The sequence below is a fragment of the Abrus precatorius genome, unplaced genomic scaffold (assembly GCF_003935025.1).
Source record: "Abrus precatorius isolate BTA unplaced genomic scaffold, Abrus_2018 Scaffold9, whole genome shotgun sequence".
In the NCBI taxonomy this organism is placed as follows: Eukaryota; Viridiplantae; Streptophyta; class Magnoliopsida; order Fabales; family Fabaceae; genus Abrus; species Abrus precatorius.
This window is the reverse complement of record NW_020874439.1, coordinates 28535113-28557204: the sequence shown is the minus strand read 5'-3', so window position 1 is coordinate 28557204 and position 22092 is coordinate 28535113. Positions and strand designations below refer to the sequence as shown.

The 22092-nt window shown below is 28.2% G+C and overlaps 2 protein-coding genes across 4 annotated transcripts; one reads left to right on the top strand and one right to left on the bottom strand.

Annotated features, from left to right (window-relative positions):
* Window positions 1-6244: 6244 nt before the first annotated feature.
* Window positions 6245-10452, top strand: LOC113850045 (peroxisome biogenesis protein 19-2-like). 3 transcript variants are annotated; one of them, XM_027480366.1, is made up of 5 exons: window positions 6245-6359; window positions 6449-6497; window positions 6603-6885; window positions 9017-9333; window positions 10096-10421. In XM_027480366.1, exons 1-5 carry the CDS (start codon window positions 6320-6322, stop codon window positions 10145-10147), a joined length of 741 nt encoding a protein of 246 aa, XP_027336167.1. In that variant the 5' UTR covers window positions 6245-6319; the 3' UTR covers window positions 10148-10421. The 3 variants fall into 3 exon arrangements, with proteins under 3 accessions (XP_027336167.1, XP_027336168.1, XP_027336169.1); XM_027480367.1 differs by having other exon boundaries at window positions 6269-6359; window positions 6600-6885; window positions 10096-10452; XM_027480368.1 differs by having other exon boundaries at window positions 6320-6359; window positions 6449-6485; window positions 10096-10450.
* Window positions 10453-11915: 1463 nt separating this feature from the next.
* LOC113850320 (putative glucuronosyltransferase PGSIP8) lies at window positions 11916-20695 on the bottom strand. Its single transcript, XM_027480815.1, has 5 exons — window positions 20202-20695; window positions 14980-15238; window positions 13511-13712; window positions 13252-13399; window positions 11916-12911 (listed from the first exon to the last, which is right to left on the bottom strand). Exons 1-5 carry the CDS (start codon window positions 20471-20473, stop codon window positions 12371-12373), a joined length of 1422 nt encoding a protein of 473 aa, XP_027336616.1. The 5' UTR covers window positions 20474-20695; the 3' UTR covers window positions 11916-12370.
* Between the last annotated feature and the right edge of the window lie 1397 nt (window positions 20696-22092).

Sequence of the window (22092 nt, the reverse complement as noted above, 5' to 3'; positions counted from 1 at the left end):
CTAATTAAAAAATAATATTAACTTTTAATATAATAAATATTTTTTAATAAAATTTATCACTTTAATTATTTAAACTCAATCTAAAAATTAAAAAAAATTAAAAAAATTCATTCAATTTTCTTACCCCAAATAACATGTATCCTCTCTTGTGGGTAAAAAATATTTTATATAAAATGTAATTTTATTAAAATAAAATATTTAAAATTATTTTATAAAATAATTAATTATTCTATTTATTAATATATAAAGACTAAAATATCCTATATTTAAAAAAATTTAGATAGTAAAACAGCCATTTTCTAAAAAATTTAAGTGCCTTTAATTTTTTTAACATTAATTTACATATTTATCTTTTATTGATTTAAAAAAAATAGATAAAAATTGTAATTATGTAGTATTAATATTAATTATTTATATTCTCCTAAAAATTGTTAATTTTTAATATAAATATAATTATAATATAAATAGTAATGACAATTGTTTGGTTTAAATTTTAGTTAAATCAACATTATCGTTGTAACACATCGAATTTTGGTAATATTAATTATTATTATTATTATTATTATTATTATTATTATTATTATATATATGTGTGTGTATGCATGACTGGATAGGACTGGAATGGACTAAGTGCCTAGGTACAAGGTGAGATATTGGATTGTTCTCGCTGAAGCGAGAGAATTCTCACTGTAGCGAGAGGACCCTAGCAGTAAGGATTGAAACTGTCACCTTCTTGCTATAGCGAGAGACATCTCGCTGTAGCAAGAGAGCGATAGTTTGGAGGTGCAGTCTCGCTGTAGTGAAAGGACCTCGCTACAGCGAGATTCTCCAGAAACTAAAGTACAGTTTTCTCTGGTTTTTTTCGCTGTAGCGAGAGGGCGTGTCGCTGCAGTGAAAATATCTCGCTGTAGCGAGAGTGTTGCGACTAGAAAAGGATTTAAAAGGGGTTAGGGTTCGGGGAGAGTTATTTCTCCCTCTCCCTTCGATCCTCTCATTCCCCAAAGCCCTATTCTACTGATTAAATTGCCTTCAAAGCCGTTCGGGAGCTTGATTGAAGGTTAAATCCGTGTGAAAAACGCTTGGAGGTAAGTTTTAATGGTTAAGGTTTCAATTTTTCATTCCCTTTCTCTATTTCCGTGTTTCTCCTAGGTTCTCATGGAGTTTTTCCATGTGTTTAGAATGAAATCTGTGAGGGGGAGCATTTCTTGGTGGATTTAGCACATGAGACGTCAATCCAAGGTAAGGAGAGACTCTATCCTACTATTTTGTGCAATGAATTGTTGTTATTTTGCTTAATATTGTGTTGTGGCTGAGTTAGGGAGTAGAAAATTGCTAAAAAATGTAATGTGGGCCATGTGACGTGATATGTGAACATTATGTGTGTTGACCCAAACTTGATAGATGTGGATTGTATGTAAATGTTGCATGATAGATAAATATTGGCTATGTGTCGTGTGATGTGAAATGAATATGGGCCTAGTTCCGTGTATTTGAATGTAATGTGGGTCGTGTGCCATGTGTAAGCATGATCATTGCATGCGTGAATGGAATATATGTGTGAATGGGCGTATTAGCGCCGTTGTGACGTGCTGTGAATGGTTCAGCAATACACTGGAGTGTGGAAGATGAGGATGGTAGGAATATCTTGGGAGGAGAGAGTGGTGGTGACACTAACTGCGGAATGGGTGCACCACAGGCCATACACTCTCTTCCTGACTAGACCTCTGACCACTATCCTTGCTGAGCGACCCATGACTGCCCACGTGATATCCATGAGGCGGGGGTAACCAGCGACCATTTATAGTATAAATCTGTGATCACAGTACTATAGTGAGTGTGACTGGTATACGTATGCATGGATTTGTGTTTTGTACTTATGGATGTAAATTGCTACCTGTGATTGTGTTTGTTGAATGTATTGGGAAGGTTCTGGAGGTGAGACTGTATGTTGATTGTGTGTTTTTGGTAGTATAGAATACTCACCCTTACATTCATTTTTCAGGTAATCAAGACGATCAGCACCGGACTCAGTGAAGAGGTGGATGGAACTGCTATAAGACTTAAAATATTATTTTAAAAAACTGTTGTATTAGAATAAGTCCTGTAGCAATTGTTGATATAATTTGTAACCCCTTCCTTTATTTGAAATGGTTGATGAAACTTGAATTAAAATGAAAATTTTATTATTTCAAAAATTTATGAAATTTCTTATTTATTGAAAAATTAAATTTAGGGTGTTACAATCGTTATTTAAACGTGTTAGAGAATATTAACTCATCTCATTTTAGTAGGTTGACCTACTTAAAAATTAAAAAAATTAATTAAGAGAATAATTTAATATATTTAACTTGATAGATCAATTTAATATTTAAAAATATAGGTTAAGTGATCACAAGTTAAACAAATTAATATATTTAAAATTTTAACTTATCCTATCAAATTTAGCAAGTTAGGTGGATTACTCTTACTAATTTTATTTGAGCTTGTGAGTCAATATAGTCTAACTCAATTTATTAAAGAGTCATGTTTTAAAATTTATTCTTTAGAAGAATTGTAAGTTTTCATGAGATGGGTACCTAACTTTTGAGTTAGATTAGGTCAAGCCACCATAACCAGTCTAAAATTAAAAAAAAAAAAAATTTAATCACCTAAAAAGCATAAAAAATGTGAGCATGCAAATAATTTGCTAGTCAAATTTTGTATGTAATCCATTGTAACTAAACTTGTCTTTAAATTTTGAATTTCTTATTTCTAAAAAAAAAAAACTTCCTAGAAGGTGGAATAATATTTTTCATCAAAATTTTACCTTTTCTAAATTTATTTTTGTATTTTCATAAAATATTTCTTATATTTTTTATTTTATAATATAGTGAGTAAAGTTAATCCATTGAATCGATATGTTGAGTGAACTTGATATTTTCTTAACTTACCTCAAATGTGAGTTGTGATGTGTGTTGTATTGTTTTATTTTTCTATCATCGGGGAAGGTGATTAGTCATTAGGAGAGAAAAATGTGAAAATTTGTTAAATAAAAAAAAATATTGTTTATGATACAAATGTTTAATTAGTTCTTATCATTGAGGGGCTTAAGTAAGTAGAGATATTCCATTTTAACAACTCTACTAAGCACTTTTAATATGTTGTTAACTTAGTATTTATGAATCTCACAATTTTGTCTTAAAAAAATTTCTTAATGAATATGAGAAAATAAGTATTTAAAAATTATTTTAACGGTGTGAGCAACACATTTTTTGTAAAACATTCTTTATTATTAGTTAAAATTTGTCAAAAACTATAAAAATGATGTGAGTTTTACTCTTTTTCACTCTTAAATTAATATTTCTCTCTTATAATTTTTTTAGTTTTCAATAAAATTTAGACAATAATAAATAGTGTGTTAGAGAGTGTGATATTAATATTCCTCAGTCTACTTTAACATTTTCTTAAAAGATTGAACATGAATTTATGAAATATCATGCATGACTTAAGCCTTCTTTTTAACATAATTTTTTATCCAAATTCTTATGAAGTCTGTAGTATCATTTGACTCCTTGTATTCAGGGTGTTGTATATGTATCTTATTAATAGGTTGAAAAAATATTTATTATTATCTTTAACTTTTACTCTTATTCAATATAAAATATTGAGAGATAAAATAATGATAAATTTTAGGGAAAAATAAGTCGTATAGTTTTATTTGCTAAATTTTTATACAATGATAAATGATAATAAGGCTTAGAGTTGTATTCCTATTGTAATTAATTAGTCATTTTATTTTCTTTTTAGTTTTTCATTTTATTGTTAAGTTCTTATAAAAGTTTTGTTTCCTCTTTTTTTTTAAATTATTTGTTAAATTTTTTTGCAGCATATCATTTTTTTAAAATTTTAAAATTTGTTTACATGAAGAAGTTTATATTAATTTATTTTAAAAAATGTTTTTTGAAATAATAAGTCGAGTTGCATTGCACTAACTTCAACTTGTTTGATTATAATTATTTTAATATCTCATAAAAAAAAATACTTTTTTGCTTGAAAATAGACTCTTATTCAAGTGTTTTATAGTATCTATTTTGTTTTTCTTAACAAGTCATGAATTTTTTTTTTATCAAAGTTTACTCATAACGAGCTTTTTAATATATATTTATATATAAAAATAAAATAGAGAGATAAAATTAAACATATTACATAAATTAAAATCAATTTGCACACATTAACTTATTGTAAAAAAAAATTCATTTAAGTTATTCATAAATTGATTTTGATTTACAAGAAAATTTTCCTTTTATTTTATTTTACTATAGTTATTTATTAAAAAATTTACCAAAACTAGCTGTAAACAAAGATAATCATGAGTTAAAAAGACTTGAGTAGCCCATGTCCCACGTTGAACCCCAACTAAATTGGCTCTGTTGTTGATTTTAATGTTTTCTACCCTAAGCAAACCAACCAAACCTAAACATATACAAAATGTTTAAAAAAAAATTAACTATCCCATTAACATGTTTAGATAAATTCATAAATCTTTCACCTTCACTTATTTATTGCCTTTACATTTATTTAATAAGAAAAACCATTTCATGTTTCACTATACTTATATTGTCAATTATTGTAATATGTTGTTAAGACCACACCATTTATTACTATCTTTGATTGTTATTTGATTGGTCGTTATGTCAAAGAAGCTATTTAACATATATGCCTTCATGATTAAGAGATTGTACAAGACTATTGTCAGAAACATCTATAACACGATATGATTAATTACTTTAATAATTATTGTAAACAAAATTTTATTTTAGAAAAATTAAGCATATATCATTCAGAGTTGCACTTGATCTCATCCTAAATGGTTGTGATTCTTGCTGTATCCATTGTCACGTTATGAATAGAATTTTAAAACTTAGATGCATTATAACCTTTTCAGAGCATCTTTAGCAAGATTATTTAACTTTTTGCATGTGATAAGAAACCGTTTCATAACTTCATTGCACTGTTAAAGTTGCATGAAGTGTAAAATTTGGTTCCTTACAGAAAAACAATTTCTTTATTATTAATAAAGAACAAAATAAATAAAATAATTGTGAATCTCATTGGTATGAATAAATTTGTGAGATACTCCATGGGAAATTGATTCTCTCGAGTGACTTTACCATTGCATAAGATCTGACACTTGAATAATGTTATTAATATAATATAATTTATTTTAAATAAAAAGTTTAAATGAATGAAAGGTGAGACTAATAGAATTGATAATATCCTATTTCTCTTACACGTGAGGATCCAGATCTTACTTTGTGTGAGTCATTTAAATGGGACAATATTAGATTCACCCATTCTAGTTTCTACTTTTCATATTTAAAAAGACATCTCAATTTTTTTCTCAATGTAGTTAGTTGTTCTTTTGTTTCTGCCTCTTTTATGTATAAAAGAACATTTATCATTATTAGATAATGAAAAAAATTGATGGATTTTTATTCATATATATTTTTAACTTTTACTTAACGTTTAAAATGCTCATAATGAAATAACTACTATAATTAGTAGTTTGGGGTAAGTTATGATTTGTTTTTTTTAATAAAGAAATGTAAAGGTAATAAATAAGTGAATGTGAGAGATTTGTGTGGGTACTTAAACATGTTAATGAGATAGTTCATTTTTTTTTAATAAGATCGGTTAATTTCACCAAAACACATATTAATACATCAAACAATAAATATTTTTACCCAGATTAAATACTTAATAAATAAATGAGTAATAGATAATCTTGATCTACTTTTACATTATAAATTTAAGACTTTGTTCTTAAATTTAAAATTATTAAAACTTTAATCAATTCAGAATAAATTTAATTTATAAATTTTAATATATAACAAATAAAATCAACACATTTTTATTCAAATATTTTTTTTATAATTTTTTAATTTCAAAAAATTTATATTTAATTGATTCTTATTTGATATAATAAAATACTCATTATATTAACAATTAAAAACATACACATTTTTAATTTACATTTATTTAAATTCAATCATATAAAAAATAAAAAACGTTAATTTCAATATAATAATTTATTTCTCTTCTTTTAATTAACATTTAAAGTAGCCTAGCGGGGCAAATCTTAAAAATACTAAGAAAAAAAGGGAAATATAAAGAAATTAAATAAAAATATTTAATTTGAGAAATGAAAAGAAATTAATTGGAATTGGATATATATATATATATATATATATATATATATATATAGAGAGAGAGAGAGAGAGAGAGAGAGAGAGGGCTTATATATTGCATTGGTCACAGTAAGGACTCGGTGGTGACTACCATGGCCGACTCTTCTCAAGACCTCGACCAACTCCTCGATAGTACTCTCTCGCTCTCTCTCTTTCTCTCTCTACCTTTTATTTTTATTTATTTATTTTCTCTCTGAAACTGCTTAATTCAATCATTTCAGGTGCTTTGGATGATTTCCAATCCTTCAACCTTAATCCGTCCCTTCAAAGGTTTCTCTTTTTTCCCCTCCGATTATTTATTTATATATTCATTTTAATTTACTGAATTTTTGGAGCTTTTTTTTTTTTTTTCAATTTATTTTGATGTGTGAGAAGTGGGGAAGCAACTGCAGCTGGGAACAAAAAGGAGTCGCTTTCTTTGCCTTCGGGGATTCAAGGATTGGGCGCAGGGTTACCTGATTTGAGAACCAAGAAAAAGGGTAAACTGAAGGTTTCGAAAGATAGCCATGTCTCGGAGGCCCTCAACAAGCTTAGGGAACAAACCAGAGAAGCCGTTAAAGGCCTCGATTCTATGTCCCCACACGTTGGGGATGATCTCGGTAAGGATGCCATGATGGAGGATTGGGTCAAACAGTTTGAACAACTTGCTGGTTCTCAGGTCTGTGCATTTTTGCTTTGTTATTTCTTTTATCCAGGTGCTTGTGATTGAATTCTATTGTATTATCAAGTTGTGAAATGAAGTCAATATCAATATGATAGAAATGAATTCTACTATATTGTACGGATTGGAGGATTTCGACATTATTATACCCTACAGGATAGAATTTGAGAATTGTCAAGATGTGTTGGTTAGTTGCTTTGAGTGAAGGATCTGGGGTGGTGAAGCATGTTGTTTTGGTTTGATTCCAAGATTCGTGTGTGTGGAAAAAATGTCAGCATTTGGTCCCAAGAGATTAGTCTCTCACCTATTGGGTGAGGATACTTTGGAAATTTGAGAATTGTGTCTTTTCACCTTTTGTAAATTGTAATTGACTTGCCTGCTGCTGCACTGGATGATCATGAGCTGTAGCCAGGCTGGTGTGTCCAGGGTGTGATAGATGCGTGTGTTTAATTAGGTACAGAGTGGTAGTGGAGAGACAGTTAATAAGGGGCCTCATCTAAGGTGACCAGAAAACCAGAACTGTTTGATAAATGTCAAATTAGATGCATGGTAGATATTATTTACCAGCTACCTGTTTTATAGGTTAATGCGATTAAGTTGGTATTGCTAATTGGTATACAAAGATGAATGTCAATAATATTTTTGTGAAAAATGTAGTTACAATTTACAAATAGTAAAAATTATACAGGTCATCTAGTTCAATGTTTTTGTGATATCTATTCTCCATTCATCTTCAACGTTCTCTTTAACTGAGGTTTTGGTTGTGTTTCAACCAATCTGTTTTCACATTGACCAAACATTAACTTGCAATATTTAGGGGGAAAAAGTACAAAACAAAAAAGGGGAACCTACCTTTAATAGCTGGTATTTCAAGCTGGTCTACCTTTAAGGCACTTTTAAACAGCTGAATGATAAAACGCACCTTCTTAAGGAGATTGATGGCTCATATATGGCTTTTATTTCTTTATGCTCTTTGTTTATAATTAAACATATTTATCAATTCTGGATAGCAGCAAGTAGTGGATGACACAAAAAATACTATAGCGGGATAGTGTATAATGGGATGACCTCTGTTTAGAAAGTTTACGTGCAAATTAAATAATTTATACTATACATATATAAATGCTCAAAAATCTTTATAAAATCCACGACATATTCATAATATAATATAAAAAGCCATAGCTCTTAAGCACAACATACAAGTAAATAACAATCAAAGTAAAAAATTCTCCCAAAATAGTGCTCTTTTTAGGGAAAAATAGTTATTTTTTTTGAAGTGTCACTCTAGCAGCGAAGACCACTATTTTGGCAGCTATTGCAGCTGCTATGTGAAAACACTCTACTCCGCTATAGCCTGCTATTGATAGCTATGTAATTAAGATTGAAAATGGGGTTACTTAGTTTGATGTAATGACAAAATCAGAATGCCAATGCTTTAGAAATCTATGTTGGTACCATTGTGACAACTTACTGTGTTTGGCATTTTCCAACTTTGAATGTCATGTGAAATTATTTCGGCCTTGATTTTAGTATATATTTTGCAAATGTCAAGTTTTGCTTTAAATGGATTGCAGTGATCTTAATTTTCAATGTATCTCTCGGGTTCATATATTGCATTCAGATGGATGTCTGTTATTGGTTAATTTATATTCAATTGATAACTTCTATTTTTTTTAAAATGTCCAAAAAAATAAATTACAAATCTGTTTGGATTATAGTAACTTTGATGTACTTTCTAAAAGGAAGAGTGATCTCCATGCAGAGGATGGTTGCTTCCATGTGCATTTAATGCGTCTTTTTGCTGAGGTCCACATGGAGAATCAGCAAAGTGACATATGATAGCTGAGTGAAGCAACCATGAATCCTGAAATACTGCTTTCATTTATTAACATACCCTCTTTTATATCTTCTATTGAATATGAGATGAGGGAGAAGCACACCAAACTGAGCCAAAATAATTTGCAAAGTTAGCTACAAGTTTTTACTTTTTACTGTGAGGAAAAAAGTGATTAAGGTCATCAAAGATTTAACTATTTACTGGGCTCCTTTGGAATTTCTCATCATGAAAATACTGTATCTTGATTTTCTTTCCTGGAATTAATGCTAATATTGTGATTAATTTGTTTAGGACATGGAATCTATTGTGGAGACCATGATGCAGCAGCTTCTGTCCAAGGAGATTCTTCATGAACCAATGAAAGAAATAGGAGAAAGATATCCTAAGTGGTTGGAAGAGCATAAAACCAATTTAAGCAAAGAAGAATATGAACGGTATTCACATCAGTATGAACTGATACAAAATCTTAATGAAGTTTACGAGAATGATCCTGCAAACTTCAACAAGATTGTTGAGCTCATGCAGAAAATGCAAGAATGCGGACAACCACCGAATGATATTGTCCAGGAGCTTGCTCCTGATTTCGATTTAGCCAGTCTTGGCCAGTTGTAAGTTCCCTTGGAATCTTGGAAATGCAAGCTTAGGGCATAAGCAGTGTTTGCCGCACTGTGTACTTCTAACATTAATCTTTGTGTTCTTATGTTTAAATAGACCCTCATGCATGATCATGCATTAATTTATTACTCCGCACTGTGAATATCATTAAATTTTAATGACTAATAAAGAGTGCGGTGCTAGCATTTCTCAAATTCAAATAAATGAATGGTTTGTCTAGCAATTTTAACTAATAGATATTAGTTAACTGTAGAGCAGCTGTTCATAGGGTGATGCACAAAATATCAAGTTCAAGTTTATGGTTGATATTCACTCAGCACTCACGCCAACATTTGGCAACTTATGATCTGTAAAAGTCTGTCTTTTATTTTATTTTGTTTTGTTGAGGGGGGTGGTAGCATAACACGTCACATTACATGTAGTAGGAATTCAGTGACCTAACTTGTGGGGAATTACTACTGCCTAACTTGGTATTAAATCACCATATAAAAGCCACAATTTTATGCAGAATTGAGTAGACCCTAGTTGAGGAATGAACTGCGACACAAAGGTTTCATCCTCCACTAGGCTACCCATCCTCCTCCCTCATGAAGGTGCTTTTCAATATATATTATTTAAAAAATGAAAATGGTTTATTTGTCATTTTATTCTTTTAGTTTTCTGGAAATGTGGTCACTATATTTATATCTTGTAGTTTTCAAACTACATTCCTGTATGTTTGCGGCATCAACTGATATGAGCATTTTCTCTCGCAGATCTCCAGAAATGCTTGACTCTCAGTCTCAACCAAGTTGTTGTATAATGTGAAGCTATTTTTTCGCTCTTACAATGTGGTAGCCGCTGGTTTACAGGTTCTTAGGAATATTTAATTTTCACTTGTCAGAATAAAACAGTTTTATGCGCTACAAATTGTTCTTTCCTTACTTAATATAAGGTTATGAGGAACCTACATTTTATAGCCTCTGATTAAAGTTGTATATGATGAGGACTTGTCTATTAACATTTTCTGCAAGCAATGATATTACGAGTTGCTTGTTGCAAACAATATTTGCTTTCTGAATTTTTGAGAATCATTTCCCATCATTCTTGAGATCCCTGAATATGATGTACCTAATGAGTATGATAAGCTATTTGCAAGACTAAAAAGCACCAATTGTGATCATTAGCCGTAGCCGTAAGCACAATTTTAGGAACTAAAATTAAAATATAATAAACTACAAGGATTAAAAATATACTTAAACTTATTATAATCCTTTTTACTTATATAGTATGTAATCCATGCTAAATATCTAAAATGATGAAATTTGAACTTACCTTGTGATTGATGCCTTAAATAATTAAAGGCAACTAATACACTTTAATGTTTTCATGAGAATTATTAAATGACCGCTTTTTCTGAAAAAATAAATAAATAAATCTTGCTTTCCTTTGATTTACATATTAAAAAAAAATTTCAGGACATTTTACAACCCATGAAATGCATTGAATTTTTTAAAAAAATTGTGAAAACAACGATAAACACCTGAATATACTACCCGTTTTTTTAATTAAAAATAAAAACTACAATAACAATAAAAATGTATGCTTTAAATTTTGTTTGGAGTGATGGCATCATTGACTTAAATATATTTTTTATCTTTAAAATATCATATGTTTACTCTAAATTTATATAAAAGTGTTATTTATTTTTATTTTCTCGTTTTAGCAAAATCAATGTGACTTTAGTCTTTCACTAAAGATTAAAATACATGGTTTTATAATTTTTAGCAACTAAAAAAATCAGTTCTTTTAAAAAATAAAATAAAATAGTATCATTCATTTAAGGAATAAAAATATATCTTTAGCGAAAAAAAAAAGGGAAAAAAATATATCTAAGCTTAACATGTTTAACAGAAACTACATACGAAGTACAAACTGTTCTGCTATGGTACTAAAAGAAACTAAAAATTAAAATAAATAAAGAGCTTTGACTAATTTGGGCTTTCTTTAATTTTCTGTTTGATCTTAAGCCTATTTGTTTATTTCTTTTCTTGCAAGCCTAATTGGTCCCGTCTTTGGACTCCCTAGGCAAAGATTCATTAACATTAGGTATAACAAAAGTTTAAATCATTCAATTCATTTTAATTTTAGGTCAATCATGGCATGGTTATGATTATTAAATTATTGATTAAATTTTTATTGAAAAGTATGTAAATATGAGAGAAAACACATTAAAAAAAATCAATTTATTCACTTGACCGTATTAGATGTGAGCGAACTACCAATAAATCAAAGTTAATTATCAAAAAGAGAGATTTTAGTAGGATTCGAAAAGGCAGAGGTAGTAAATTTATATTTTAGAAGTGAAAAAAATTACGTAATTAATTTAAAAAATATATGATAACCTTAAAGTTAAAATGAACTGAAACTTACTCTCTCAACAATAAAAAGTAATATATATATAAATATGATCTTTTTATATTAATATAAATTTAAAAACTTACATTTTGAACTTTTTATTTAATATCAATAAAATAATAAATTATAACTCGTCATATATTTAATTATCTATACCAATATATATATATATATATATATAATTTGCTACCATTCATTTAGTTAAAGCAATTGATATTTTGCCCAAGTGCAGCGTAGACTCCTTTTATAAGGGGTAAGAGTAAAATGCTAGTCTAAGGCAGTATTATAGAGTGGTAAGCCGAACCAATCGAGCAAAGCATACAAAATATATGTGAACAATAGCAAAACAATCTTTATGTACACACTAACTCCTCGTCCTGTTCCTCCTACTAGGTGCATCATGATCCTCTCGCTCCAAAAGAATGTATAATTTCAATCGTAAAGTCTTAATGTAATGGTGCTAATTCCATGGTACTTCCTCCCCCACAAACAAGTAAAGTGAACCAAAAACCTCTCTCGGTTCTGTGTACAATATGTGGGGTACTTATTATGCCCCTTCAATTTTCAATGAGCTTGTCAAGAAGGCCCTTCTATTCTATGTCCCAAACAATGTATCATGCCCAATTAGACAGCTCAGTATAACTTGTTAAACCAAGAAGGTGGCGAAGATTCTCCCAATCTTGGTAGAAATGCTTCCCTTTCTAGAGATTGCTGAAGCCCTGCTAATATTCTGGTCATAGATGCCCACACTAATGGTGCAGCACAGAATGCATAAGCAAAGACACACAATGCTCTAACTACACCATCTGAATACCAAGGAAATGCCATGACCATCAATGCCCCAGTTATCCCAAGCCATGGCATCAAAACAGGTAACATTGGCAGCAGAAAGGTATTAATTGCAATGGAGCATAGTGCAAAAACACCAAGCAAGTATAGAGGCCAGCCTAACAAAGGGTGAACCGTTTGAGGAATGATAAAGAAGGGTGTTGTGTATGCTGCAAGAATGCTCCACAAAGCTACTAGTTTGAGGATGTTCTGTACGAGGTTGATGCTCTTGTCAGAGCGCCTATAGCACAGCTTTGAGAGGCTTGGCTTTGCAAATCGTGTCATTGCTATTATTCCCAAATATATTGCCGATTGAATAACTATCACAGCCATCTCTGCACCATACCTGCACTAAATAATAGGCCAACGTTTACAATAGGTCACATTTGGGGGCAAAATAGTTAATTTTTTTTACAAATCTTTGAAAATAAAAAATAGAATAAAAACAAAATATTTCTTAAAATCAAACGACCATGAGCTTATTTTACTAAATAAAACTTATAAAAGTCAAGTTAAAAACTATTTTTATCAGCTTAAATAACTTTTCAATAAATTCTTTCAAACACGCCCATAGTCCAAAATGCAGCGTCTTCAGGTTGAAAATGTTAATCATAAAATACTGCCATCATCATTTATTTACAATTAGCGGATAAGAAAAATGAAAACAGCATTATGATGGACCTTACCCCAAAGTTTGGCGACGTTGATCATGCCACTGGAGGCCTAATGGCAGGACAGGCCACGACCACCAATACCATGGCTTCAACCATGGTGCCCCTGGGAATGTGATCACACTATTTGGTCCACAGGGTATGCTCCAGCGAAGTTTAAGATCTAAAATCAGGATCAATATTAGCATTTAAAATAGATTGCATTAAGCATTAACAAGTGCAGTTTCAAAATTTAAAAGGTGAATATTTCATTTCTTTTCAGTGATTTACTTACAATAGTAAGAAGCGTCCATCTGATAACCTAAAGGGAGCCTATATGTTCCATCAAGCTTGGTGCCATTTGAAGGTGGATAAAACATTGGCTTATCAAGCAACTCTGGAAAATAGCTAGCTATGAAACCCTGGTCAGCACCATCTGGGTTTTCTCTCCCATTCTGTAATTCATGAACCATGTCCTTGAACACGGCCATTGATGGCTGTAAATATTAAATGATTAGAACCCGTATGATAGAGATCAATTACAATTAATTATCACTTTTAAATTAAAAAAAAGGTCTTGATAATTGTAATGCTCTGAAAAAAGCATTTAAAATGTTCTACTTTTTTATGTATAAAAAATTTATCCCCTGACCAGCATATGTTCTATGAAATGTTTTTAATTGCATAAATATAAGTATTAAAAGCCTGGTTTTGAAAAAGGTTTACTGCTTTTATTTTAAAAAATAATTATAAAAATCCTACTTTGCTTTTAGAAAAAGGAAAACAAGTTAATTTTGGTTTTACTATTTACCTTTAAAAATAAGAAATAAAGTGAAAACAAAGTAACATTTTATAATTATTTATGAAAATAAAATATTTTTATAAATCAAACAAGACGTAAATAATACGGTAACAAAAGAAAACAAAGCAAAAATATTTTGTTAAAAAAGAGAATTAATAATATGGACGCACAAAAGTCATTTAATATTTATTTGTCCAAGTTAAGTAAAAAAATGATTAATAAATTATATTTAATACTTTTTAACCAGTCTCTTTCAGGAAACTATTAACAAAATTCAATTGTTTTTGTATTTTTATTGATAATAAATATTTGTATTGAATTCTTATTACTTCCTTTATTAGCATCTTAAGGGAACCCATTAGCATTATTTTTTTTATACACTGATAAGATGTTATTATTATTATTATTATCTCATACTCTTTATCTTTCAAAGTACATTTAAAATTATTAATTTTACATAAATTAATATGATAAATTGATTTTTACAAATATACACTTATTAGAAGAATTAGAATGGAGTTAAGAATTTAGATAAAATACGAACAAATAAGGGTATATTTAGAAGGAAAAAAAGTATTTATACTTTCTTAATTTTTAAGATAAAGTAAAAACTCAAAAAGTTAAATAATATATAACAAAAGAAGTATCTGGAAAATCATCCTGTGGTGACACCCGAAAGTTAATTATTAATTTTCCTTCCCCACAAACGAACCACCTCAGTTTGATACTATTGATATAGAATACTTCAACTCATAGAATTTAGAATAAATTTTCATTAAAAATATTTATGACCATAAATATTAATGTTTTTAATAAAAAAAAGTGACTGTTTAAAATCGGTTTAAAATGAACCGTAAAAGAAAAGGATTTAAAGGGAGCAATAATGATGTGAAATGCATAGATTGGAGTTACATAGCAGTTTCGCAGATATTGAAATGAAGAGGGTTTTGGACAAAGGGTACCTGCAAGACGAAGAGGCCAGTGTGGAAGACACAAGGATTGATAAAGACCGCACAAAATTGTCCACATTGAAACAATTCATCGGTTTTATGAAGGAAGAGGTTGTCAGCGTCCAACATTACCACTCTGTCATAGTCCACTAAACTCCACGCGTACAGTTTGTTCAACGATAATTTGAATCTCTTGTCAAAATTATCTTGATGCTTGTATGGATTGTCCATGTTTTCCACTCTCACTACTTTCGCACCATCTTCCTTTTCCCTGGACAATCCACATAACATATTATACTTTCAACACGCAAGTGAACTTGTCTTTTCCATCCCATTAAAAGCCAACCATTTTTTTAAGAATAAATAAATACTCCTTTTAGTCATCAACTCTTATTATATATCATTCAACTTTTTCTTTTAACTTTAGTTCTTGATATTAATCATATCTTAAGTTGGATACGGTCAGGGGTACTCCAACAAATTGGTTATCTCGTCACCTTCTTTTTCTCTCTTTAATTTCATTCATTAGCCTTTACTTTATGCAAAGCCTTTTAGAATAAACTTTTTATGTTTTCCATTTTTAAAGCCACCAACTTTAAAATATGTGTAACAAAAACAAAGTCGTTTAGATGATAAAAACATAATAAAGTCGCTTCAGTGACTATCTGCTCTGATTAGTAATATAATAAAGTGAAAAACTAGATGTTGGGAGTTCCTCTAGCCAAGGGATTAGGGATCAAAATATGATGAGCCATTCCCTATCTACTTTTTTAGTGAAGGTTGAGAAAAGTCAGATAAGACAAATCCCGGTAATCAAATTAGCACACACTGTTCATCCTTATGATTCCTCCATGCTTTGAAGAAATTAATAAAACTGAACGACGTGTAAATCTGGGACTAGTAGGGTTTGAATTGAATTCGAGAAAACAGTACCTCTAAGAAGGGACAGTTTTGTACTCTAAACATAAGGTTAATCTCATCTAATCTCACCTTTCTAGCGTGCGGAGATATTCCCACAAAATATTCCTCTATCTTATCAATTATGACAAATTAAATATGCACTAATCTTTATAGTTTTCATTATTGATCCTAATAGTAAAAAAGTATACAGACCAAAAGAGAAAAGCACTATAAGAACCAAAACTGGTAATGTTATTTGATAGAACAAAAACGAAAAAATACATTAATGTATCTTTATGAACATATATTTATTTTCATAAAAGCATGTAATATACGATATATAATAAATCGTAAGTGAGTTTATTCAACTAAAAGATTGATCAGTACTGATAGAGAGGCTTGGGGTTTTGGGTGGGGTTACTAGTAGTAAACGTTTGTTAGTAAAGCACAGTAAAGTATTACAAGATATTGATGTCAACAACAATGAAGTAATGCATGATTGCATTAGTGATAATATTAAGAAATGAGGAATGTGATAGAACAGCAGAAAATTCTACGAATTCCACTACAAATGACGTGCCACCAGTACCACACAATTAGAGAACAAAATATTATGACATGAAAGGTGCTTTGCTTTTAACCATAGAAGTGAAAAATACGTGTGTCACGCAACTATTTCTATTAAAAAAGACAAAAAAAAATGTACGCGCTTTCTTTTACCCGTGAAAGTGTAAAACATTTTACCCATGTTTGGAATATACAAAATTGTGTAATTAGTGCATATCTAATTTGTCATTTACAAACATCTAACTTGTACATAAAATTTATCAACGAAAAACTAAATATTTTTTTCTTAAGAAATAGATCATGTTTGGAATCGACATAATGACGGGGTATACTTCAGTGCAAGGCAATATCGTCAATACCAGATTATTATCATTATTTACTGTTTTAGGTTGATCTTTTGTTATTATGATACTATCAAATTTTAGAATTAATTTTATACAACCAAAAAAAATATTTTATTAAATTTGTATACTGTTGATATAATATATATTTTTGTTTTTAATGATTTTCTCACTTTTATTAATTAAAATTAATGTTAAGCAGTGGTTTTATTAAAAAAAGAATTTTACTGAAAGAAAATTATTAATGAATACCATAAAATAATAGTCATGATTATTTAATATATTTTACTTTCTTTTAGAATTATAAAATAATTAAATTATATACAATTTTAATACTTTTTTAACATAAAACATATTATTTTCTTTAAACATTTTTAACATTTCACTGCTCAAATTAGACCTATAAGTATGTAAAATACATAAAATTAATCTTTTAATTTTAAAATATTAACTTAGTCAATATAACAAATTCATTATACATTTATACAAAAAATGGTTTTCAAAGTTATATTAAATTAAAGGCAGTATTAAGGAGTAAAACTAAATAAAGAATATTTAATATTTTATTAAATGTTTTATATTATTTGATAATAAATATTAAATAAATTTTAATATATAATAAATTTTATTTTCAGAATCAACTCCCACAGAATAGTCATTAACACTTATTAATGCCTATCATATAGATTAAGAGATTTTAGTTAATATATTGTAAAAAAATACATATGATGTCGAAATTTGTATTAAATTTTATTTAAGAAAAATTTTAAATAAAATACATATGATTTTTATATATGTATCAAAAGAATAAGAAAACCGGCTAAGTAATAAATTCATCATGTATTGCACAGCTATTTATAAATACAGGTAAAATGTAAGATATAAATTTTAAAAATAAATTGAACTTTTGATTGGATAATTTAATTAAAGAAAGAAGATACTGCTCTGGTTTGATATAAAATATATCCTAAAATAAGAAAGATATAAAAATTATATGAAAAAAAAATACGTATAGATACTATTCCATTTTTAAAGGAAGAGTCGAAATTTATAAGAGTGAATGAACAAAAATTATATATATATATATATATATATATATATATATATATATATATATAATGAGAAAGATGCATTCATTGTACTATACAAAATAAATAAAGTAGTTGAGGTTTTCTTTTTCAATCAGTTAAAAACATTGCATAAAATGCATTAAATGTTTCTCAATAAATATTCATAGCAAAAAATTCTTATTGTATTAAAAACATATCAATACTTGTACTTTTTTTTTCAAACAATTAAAATCATTTAATAAAGTTGATAAACACATTAAAAGTTCTAAGTAAATAAAGCGTATTAAAAATTATTTATTGTTATTTAAAACATAAAATCATTTAATAATTATTTTAAAATTGGTAAAAATGTTAAATAAATAAATCAAATACTTTTAATTAATATTATCAAAACTGTTAATAACATTTGCAAAATAAAAAGCATATAGTTATTGTTACAATATGTTCTACTCCTCTATGGAAAGTATAGACCTTTTAGAGGAAGAAAGAAAGAGGTAATAATAGATTTAACAATCTAATATTTTCACTCGTATATTCTCTTGATATTTAAGATCTCTTTATATACTTGCTACTTTTTCAAAAAATAAAAATTCATCACATCTCTTTTTCTTTCCTCTATCATACTTCCTAAATTGCACTTTGAGGAGCGGTACCCAATCTTTTTATTTATAAACTTAATAAATAATGCAAATGGAGAGAAATAACAAAAAGAAATATAAAGCTAGTATAAAAATGTGATATAAAAAATTTAAAATTATTACTAACCTATATGTTTACTGTTTAAAAATATTTGCATTTTACTGTATTTTTTTTATCCATATTGTTTTTTTCTTTCTTGCTATTATATCCATATTGTTTTTGGCTAATTAAAAACTAAATGTGTTATAAATTTAAGTCTACCTACCTATATATATATATATATATATATATATAATAAAATATTTTGTTAATTAACCCACACAAATTATTTGAAAATGTGTGCTTTCTTTTTTGTTAAAGTGTTTACTTTTTATTGTTTACTTTATACTTCATTGATTATTCTCAGGTATCTTTTTACTAATACAAAAATACTATGTTGGATAATGGATACCCTCTATATCATCTACAATTATGAATTATAAATATATTAGAAGCTTGACTATAACTTCTTACTTATCCTCTTCATAATATTTTTTTTTTACTTTATAAAAACAAATTAAATAAAAAATTACATATACTTATTATCTTAAAATATAAAATGTATTTAACATTTTCTTATTTATTAATTATTCTTAGCTTATATTGTACCATCATTAGTATAAAAAATATATATTTTCGAAGTAGTCAAGTTTTTACATTATAATTTACTAAAACACAATTATTTTATTTACAACTATAACTATAAGATACTTTGGACTTATACAATACTTTCACTGAAGTTTAATATATGAATAATTTTAATTTTTTTGTCATTTATTTTTATAAATTTTCTAATTACTAAATAAAGAAAAATATCAAATATATTCTATATTTTTAAGATAATATCTATTTATTCAATACTTATATTATAAAATAGGAAGATAATTTACCAGAAAGATAAGAAAAGAAATACAGCTAAACTGATATGCTAATTAAGTAGTGAACAAAATACTAATGACTTCTATGAATAAACTAATCAGCAAGAAGCAAGAACCAAATAGGAACAAGACACGAAAGAACCAGAACAAGCATCCCACTTCTCAAGGACGAGGTGGGGTTGAAAACATCGTCAAACCCTCTTGAACTTCACGCGCAATCTCAAAGCACCTAAGAACATCTCCGTCCCTCAACCTCAACACATGTGACAGCTTATTGCTACAACTCGTCAATATTTTAAAAAGGAAGAAAAATAAATCCTTTTATTATTAAAAAATAAAAATCACACCATTAAAAATCTTCTGTTTGTTTCTTCATAAAACTAAATTAAAAAAATTGTTCTCTACTCTCCCCTCTCTAGCCGAACGATGCATAAAATGAATGTGGACCCAGGCAAGCGTTAATGGAACTTGGGATTTTGAAACCTGACCAGGACGTGGACATCCATGACCACAAACCCATAAACATTGTGATCTGTCACTAGAAAATCAAATCTACCCTAACCTAACCAAACTAACGGTCCCAATTCCCCAACCTTATCGTCATTATGAACCCCTTTTGATTTCTCACTTATATTCCCTCCTTCATATCAATCTCTTTCTTTCTATTTTTTTTTAAATCAACCGAATTTCGAGGAACAACTAGATTAATACAACACTATAACCGAAACATAGAATATGAACAAGAAAACGCTAATTAAGAAGAAGTTTAAAAAAAAATTGATGAAAAGAGTAGAACTTACAGAGCTCGAATCCATCGATGAGGGACATCAACAGAAGCAATGACAACAAGATCGGCTTCGACTTTGAGCCTAGTCAGTGATTTGAGTAGGACGCGTATGGCGATGTAGAATTCGTAGTCTCTCGGTGTACCTACGTACATCATCGTAGCATACGCATTCCTCTTGGCTTCTACAACGGGCGTGGAGAACAAACACAAACACCAAACACCGAATAACATCACCATCACCAACCACCTCATAAAATCTACACTTTGCTTCTTTGCCCATGCCATACCCCCAAACTAGAGAAAGCAAGTCTTAATTGAAGCGAGTGAAAATAACGTCACGTGTCTTACTTTTATTCTCCCTGTGCTACGGCTACGGTACTTATAAGTGGAAGTAGCGTGTTCCCTTCGCGTGAGTTTTGAAAAGCAGGGTTGAGTCAGTTTTGGGAGAAAAATGAGGGAAAGGAAAGAAGGAAGAAGAACTTTTATCTATGAAAAATCAATGAGGACAACGAGAAAGAAGAAGGCAACGCTTTTTAAATGGTAGCTGAGCCGGTTCTCCGTAGATGCTGGCTCAGCTCACAGGGAATCTCTTCAAATAATTATCATTTTAAATTATATTAATTAAAAACAAGTGTACACAGACTATTGCTAAGAATTTAAATATATGAAAAAAGTATTGTGAACGGATAAAGGAAATTATTCTTAATATTACATTGAAGTGTTTAATTTTAAATTGTTAATTGATAAAGTATACAAGTTTTCGTTTAAAGACATTCTGTAAAATCATATTAATATTATTTCATACCGGTGTGCTTCCCGTTTGAGTTCTTCTATTACTTTACTTGAATTTGAATGAATATAAATTCAATATTTAACGTGTTTATTGTAGTCAACTATTCAATAAAAGTATGGAACTTTTTTCCATTCCGAAGAAAGTGATACCTTAATTAATTTTTGTTTTTATTAAAATTACACAATTTAAAATTAATTTCATATTTTGTTAATAAATAATTTTTATTTTTTCACGAATTATTATTTTTAATTTTTTTAACTGGCATTATTCAATATAAAATTAATGTTTAATAATATTTTTAGATAACCTAAATAATTTGTAAGAAAAATAAAAAATATATTATAACAAATTTTTTATAAAAAATAAATTTAAAATATATAATTTTTATAAAAATAAAAAATTAAGTTTAAAATATTTGACATATCTTTTTTAATATTTTTAATTATATTTAATATGATAAATATGATTAAAAAAACTTTTCTTTTTTATTTTCATAAGACCTATGCAAAGATAACAAAATAATACAAATATTTTGAGTCCGTAACAGTTGTGTCACTGAATTCCCAATACGGCTGTCCGAAAATTAATGCCCCTTATGCTGGGCCCGCAAAAACAAGAAACACGTGACAAATATCAGTTTTTTTAACTAAAGAAATGATAATAATTATTAAAGAATTGCTTAACAATGGAGTAATTTATAACCTTATTTTTTTAAAACCTGAGTTATTTCCTATTTAAAAAAAAATTAGACGTTTAAAGTATATTTGTTTGTATTTTTAAAAAAATTAAAAATATATGTATTTTTTCACATTAATAAATTTAAAAAATTTTACTTACGCATAAAAGATTAATTAAACTACAAAATATATTAGCATAAGTAAATAGAATGGTAATTTTGATACTCGTTTAAGATAGATAAATTTGTATAAACAAGTATTAATAATAATGTTAAAAGAAAATAGACAGAAAATATAATTTATTAGATATTTCAACTCGTTTAAACAAGATAAATCCTGTTTTAACAAATTTTAATTCACTTAAGCGAATAATAAATTTTTTATTAAAAATTAGATTAAAAAATATTATTTTTAAAGATTCTCATAAGTAAAAT

Bases quoted from the DNA above. Each gene is read 5' to 3' on its own strand.
- LOC113850045 (XM_027480367.1), top strand. From the start codon at position 6,320: ATGGCCGACTCTTCTCAAGACCTCGACCAACTCCTCGATA. The intron at 6,360-6,448 runs GTACTCTCTCGC...CAATCATTTCAG, and splicing joins CCTCGACCAACTCCTCGATA to GTGCTTTGGATGATTTCCAA. The intron at 6,498-6,599 runs GTTTCTCTTTTT...TTGATGTGTGAG, and splicing joins CTTAATCCGTCCCTTCAAAG to AAGTGGGGAAGCAACTGCAG.
- LOC113850320 (XM_027480815.1), bottom strand. From the start codon at position 20,473: ATGGCATGGGCAAAGAAGCAAAGTGTAGATTTTATGAGGTGGTTGGTG. The intron at 15,239-20,201 runs GTAAGTTCTACT...TGGATTGTCCAG, and splicing joins CATCGATGGATTCGAGCTCT to GGAAAAGGAAGATGGTGCGA. The intron at 12,912-13,251 runs GTAAGGTCCATC...TATTTAGTGCAG, and splicing joins CAACGTCGCCAAACTTTGGG to GTATGGTGCAGAGATGGCTG.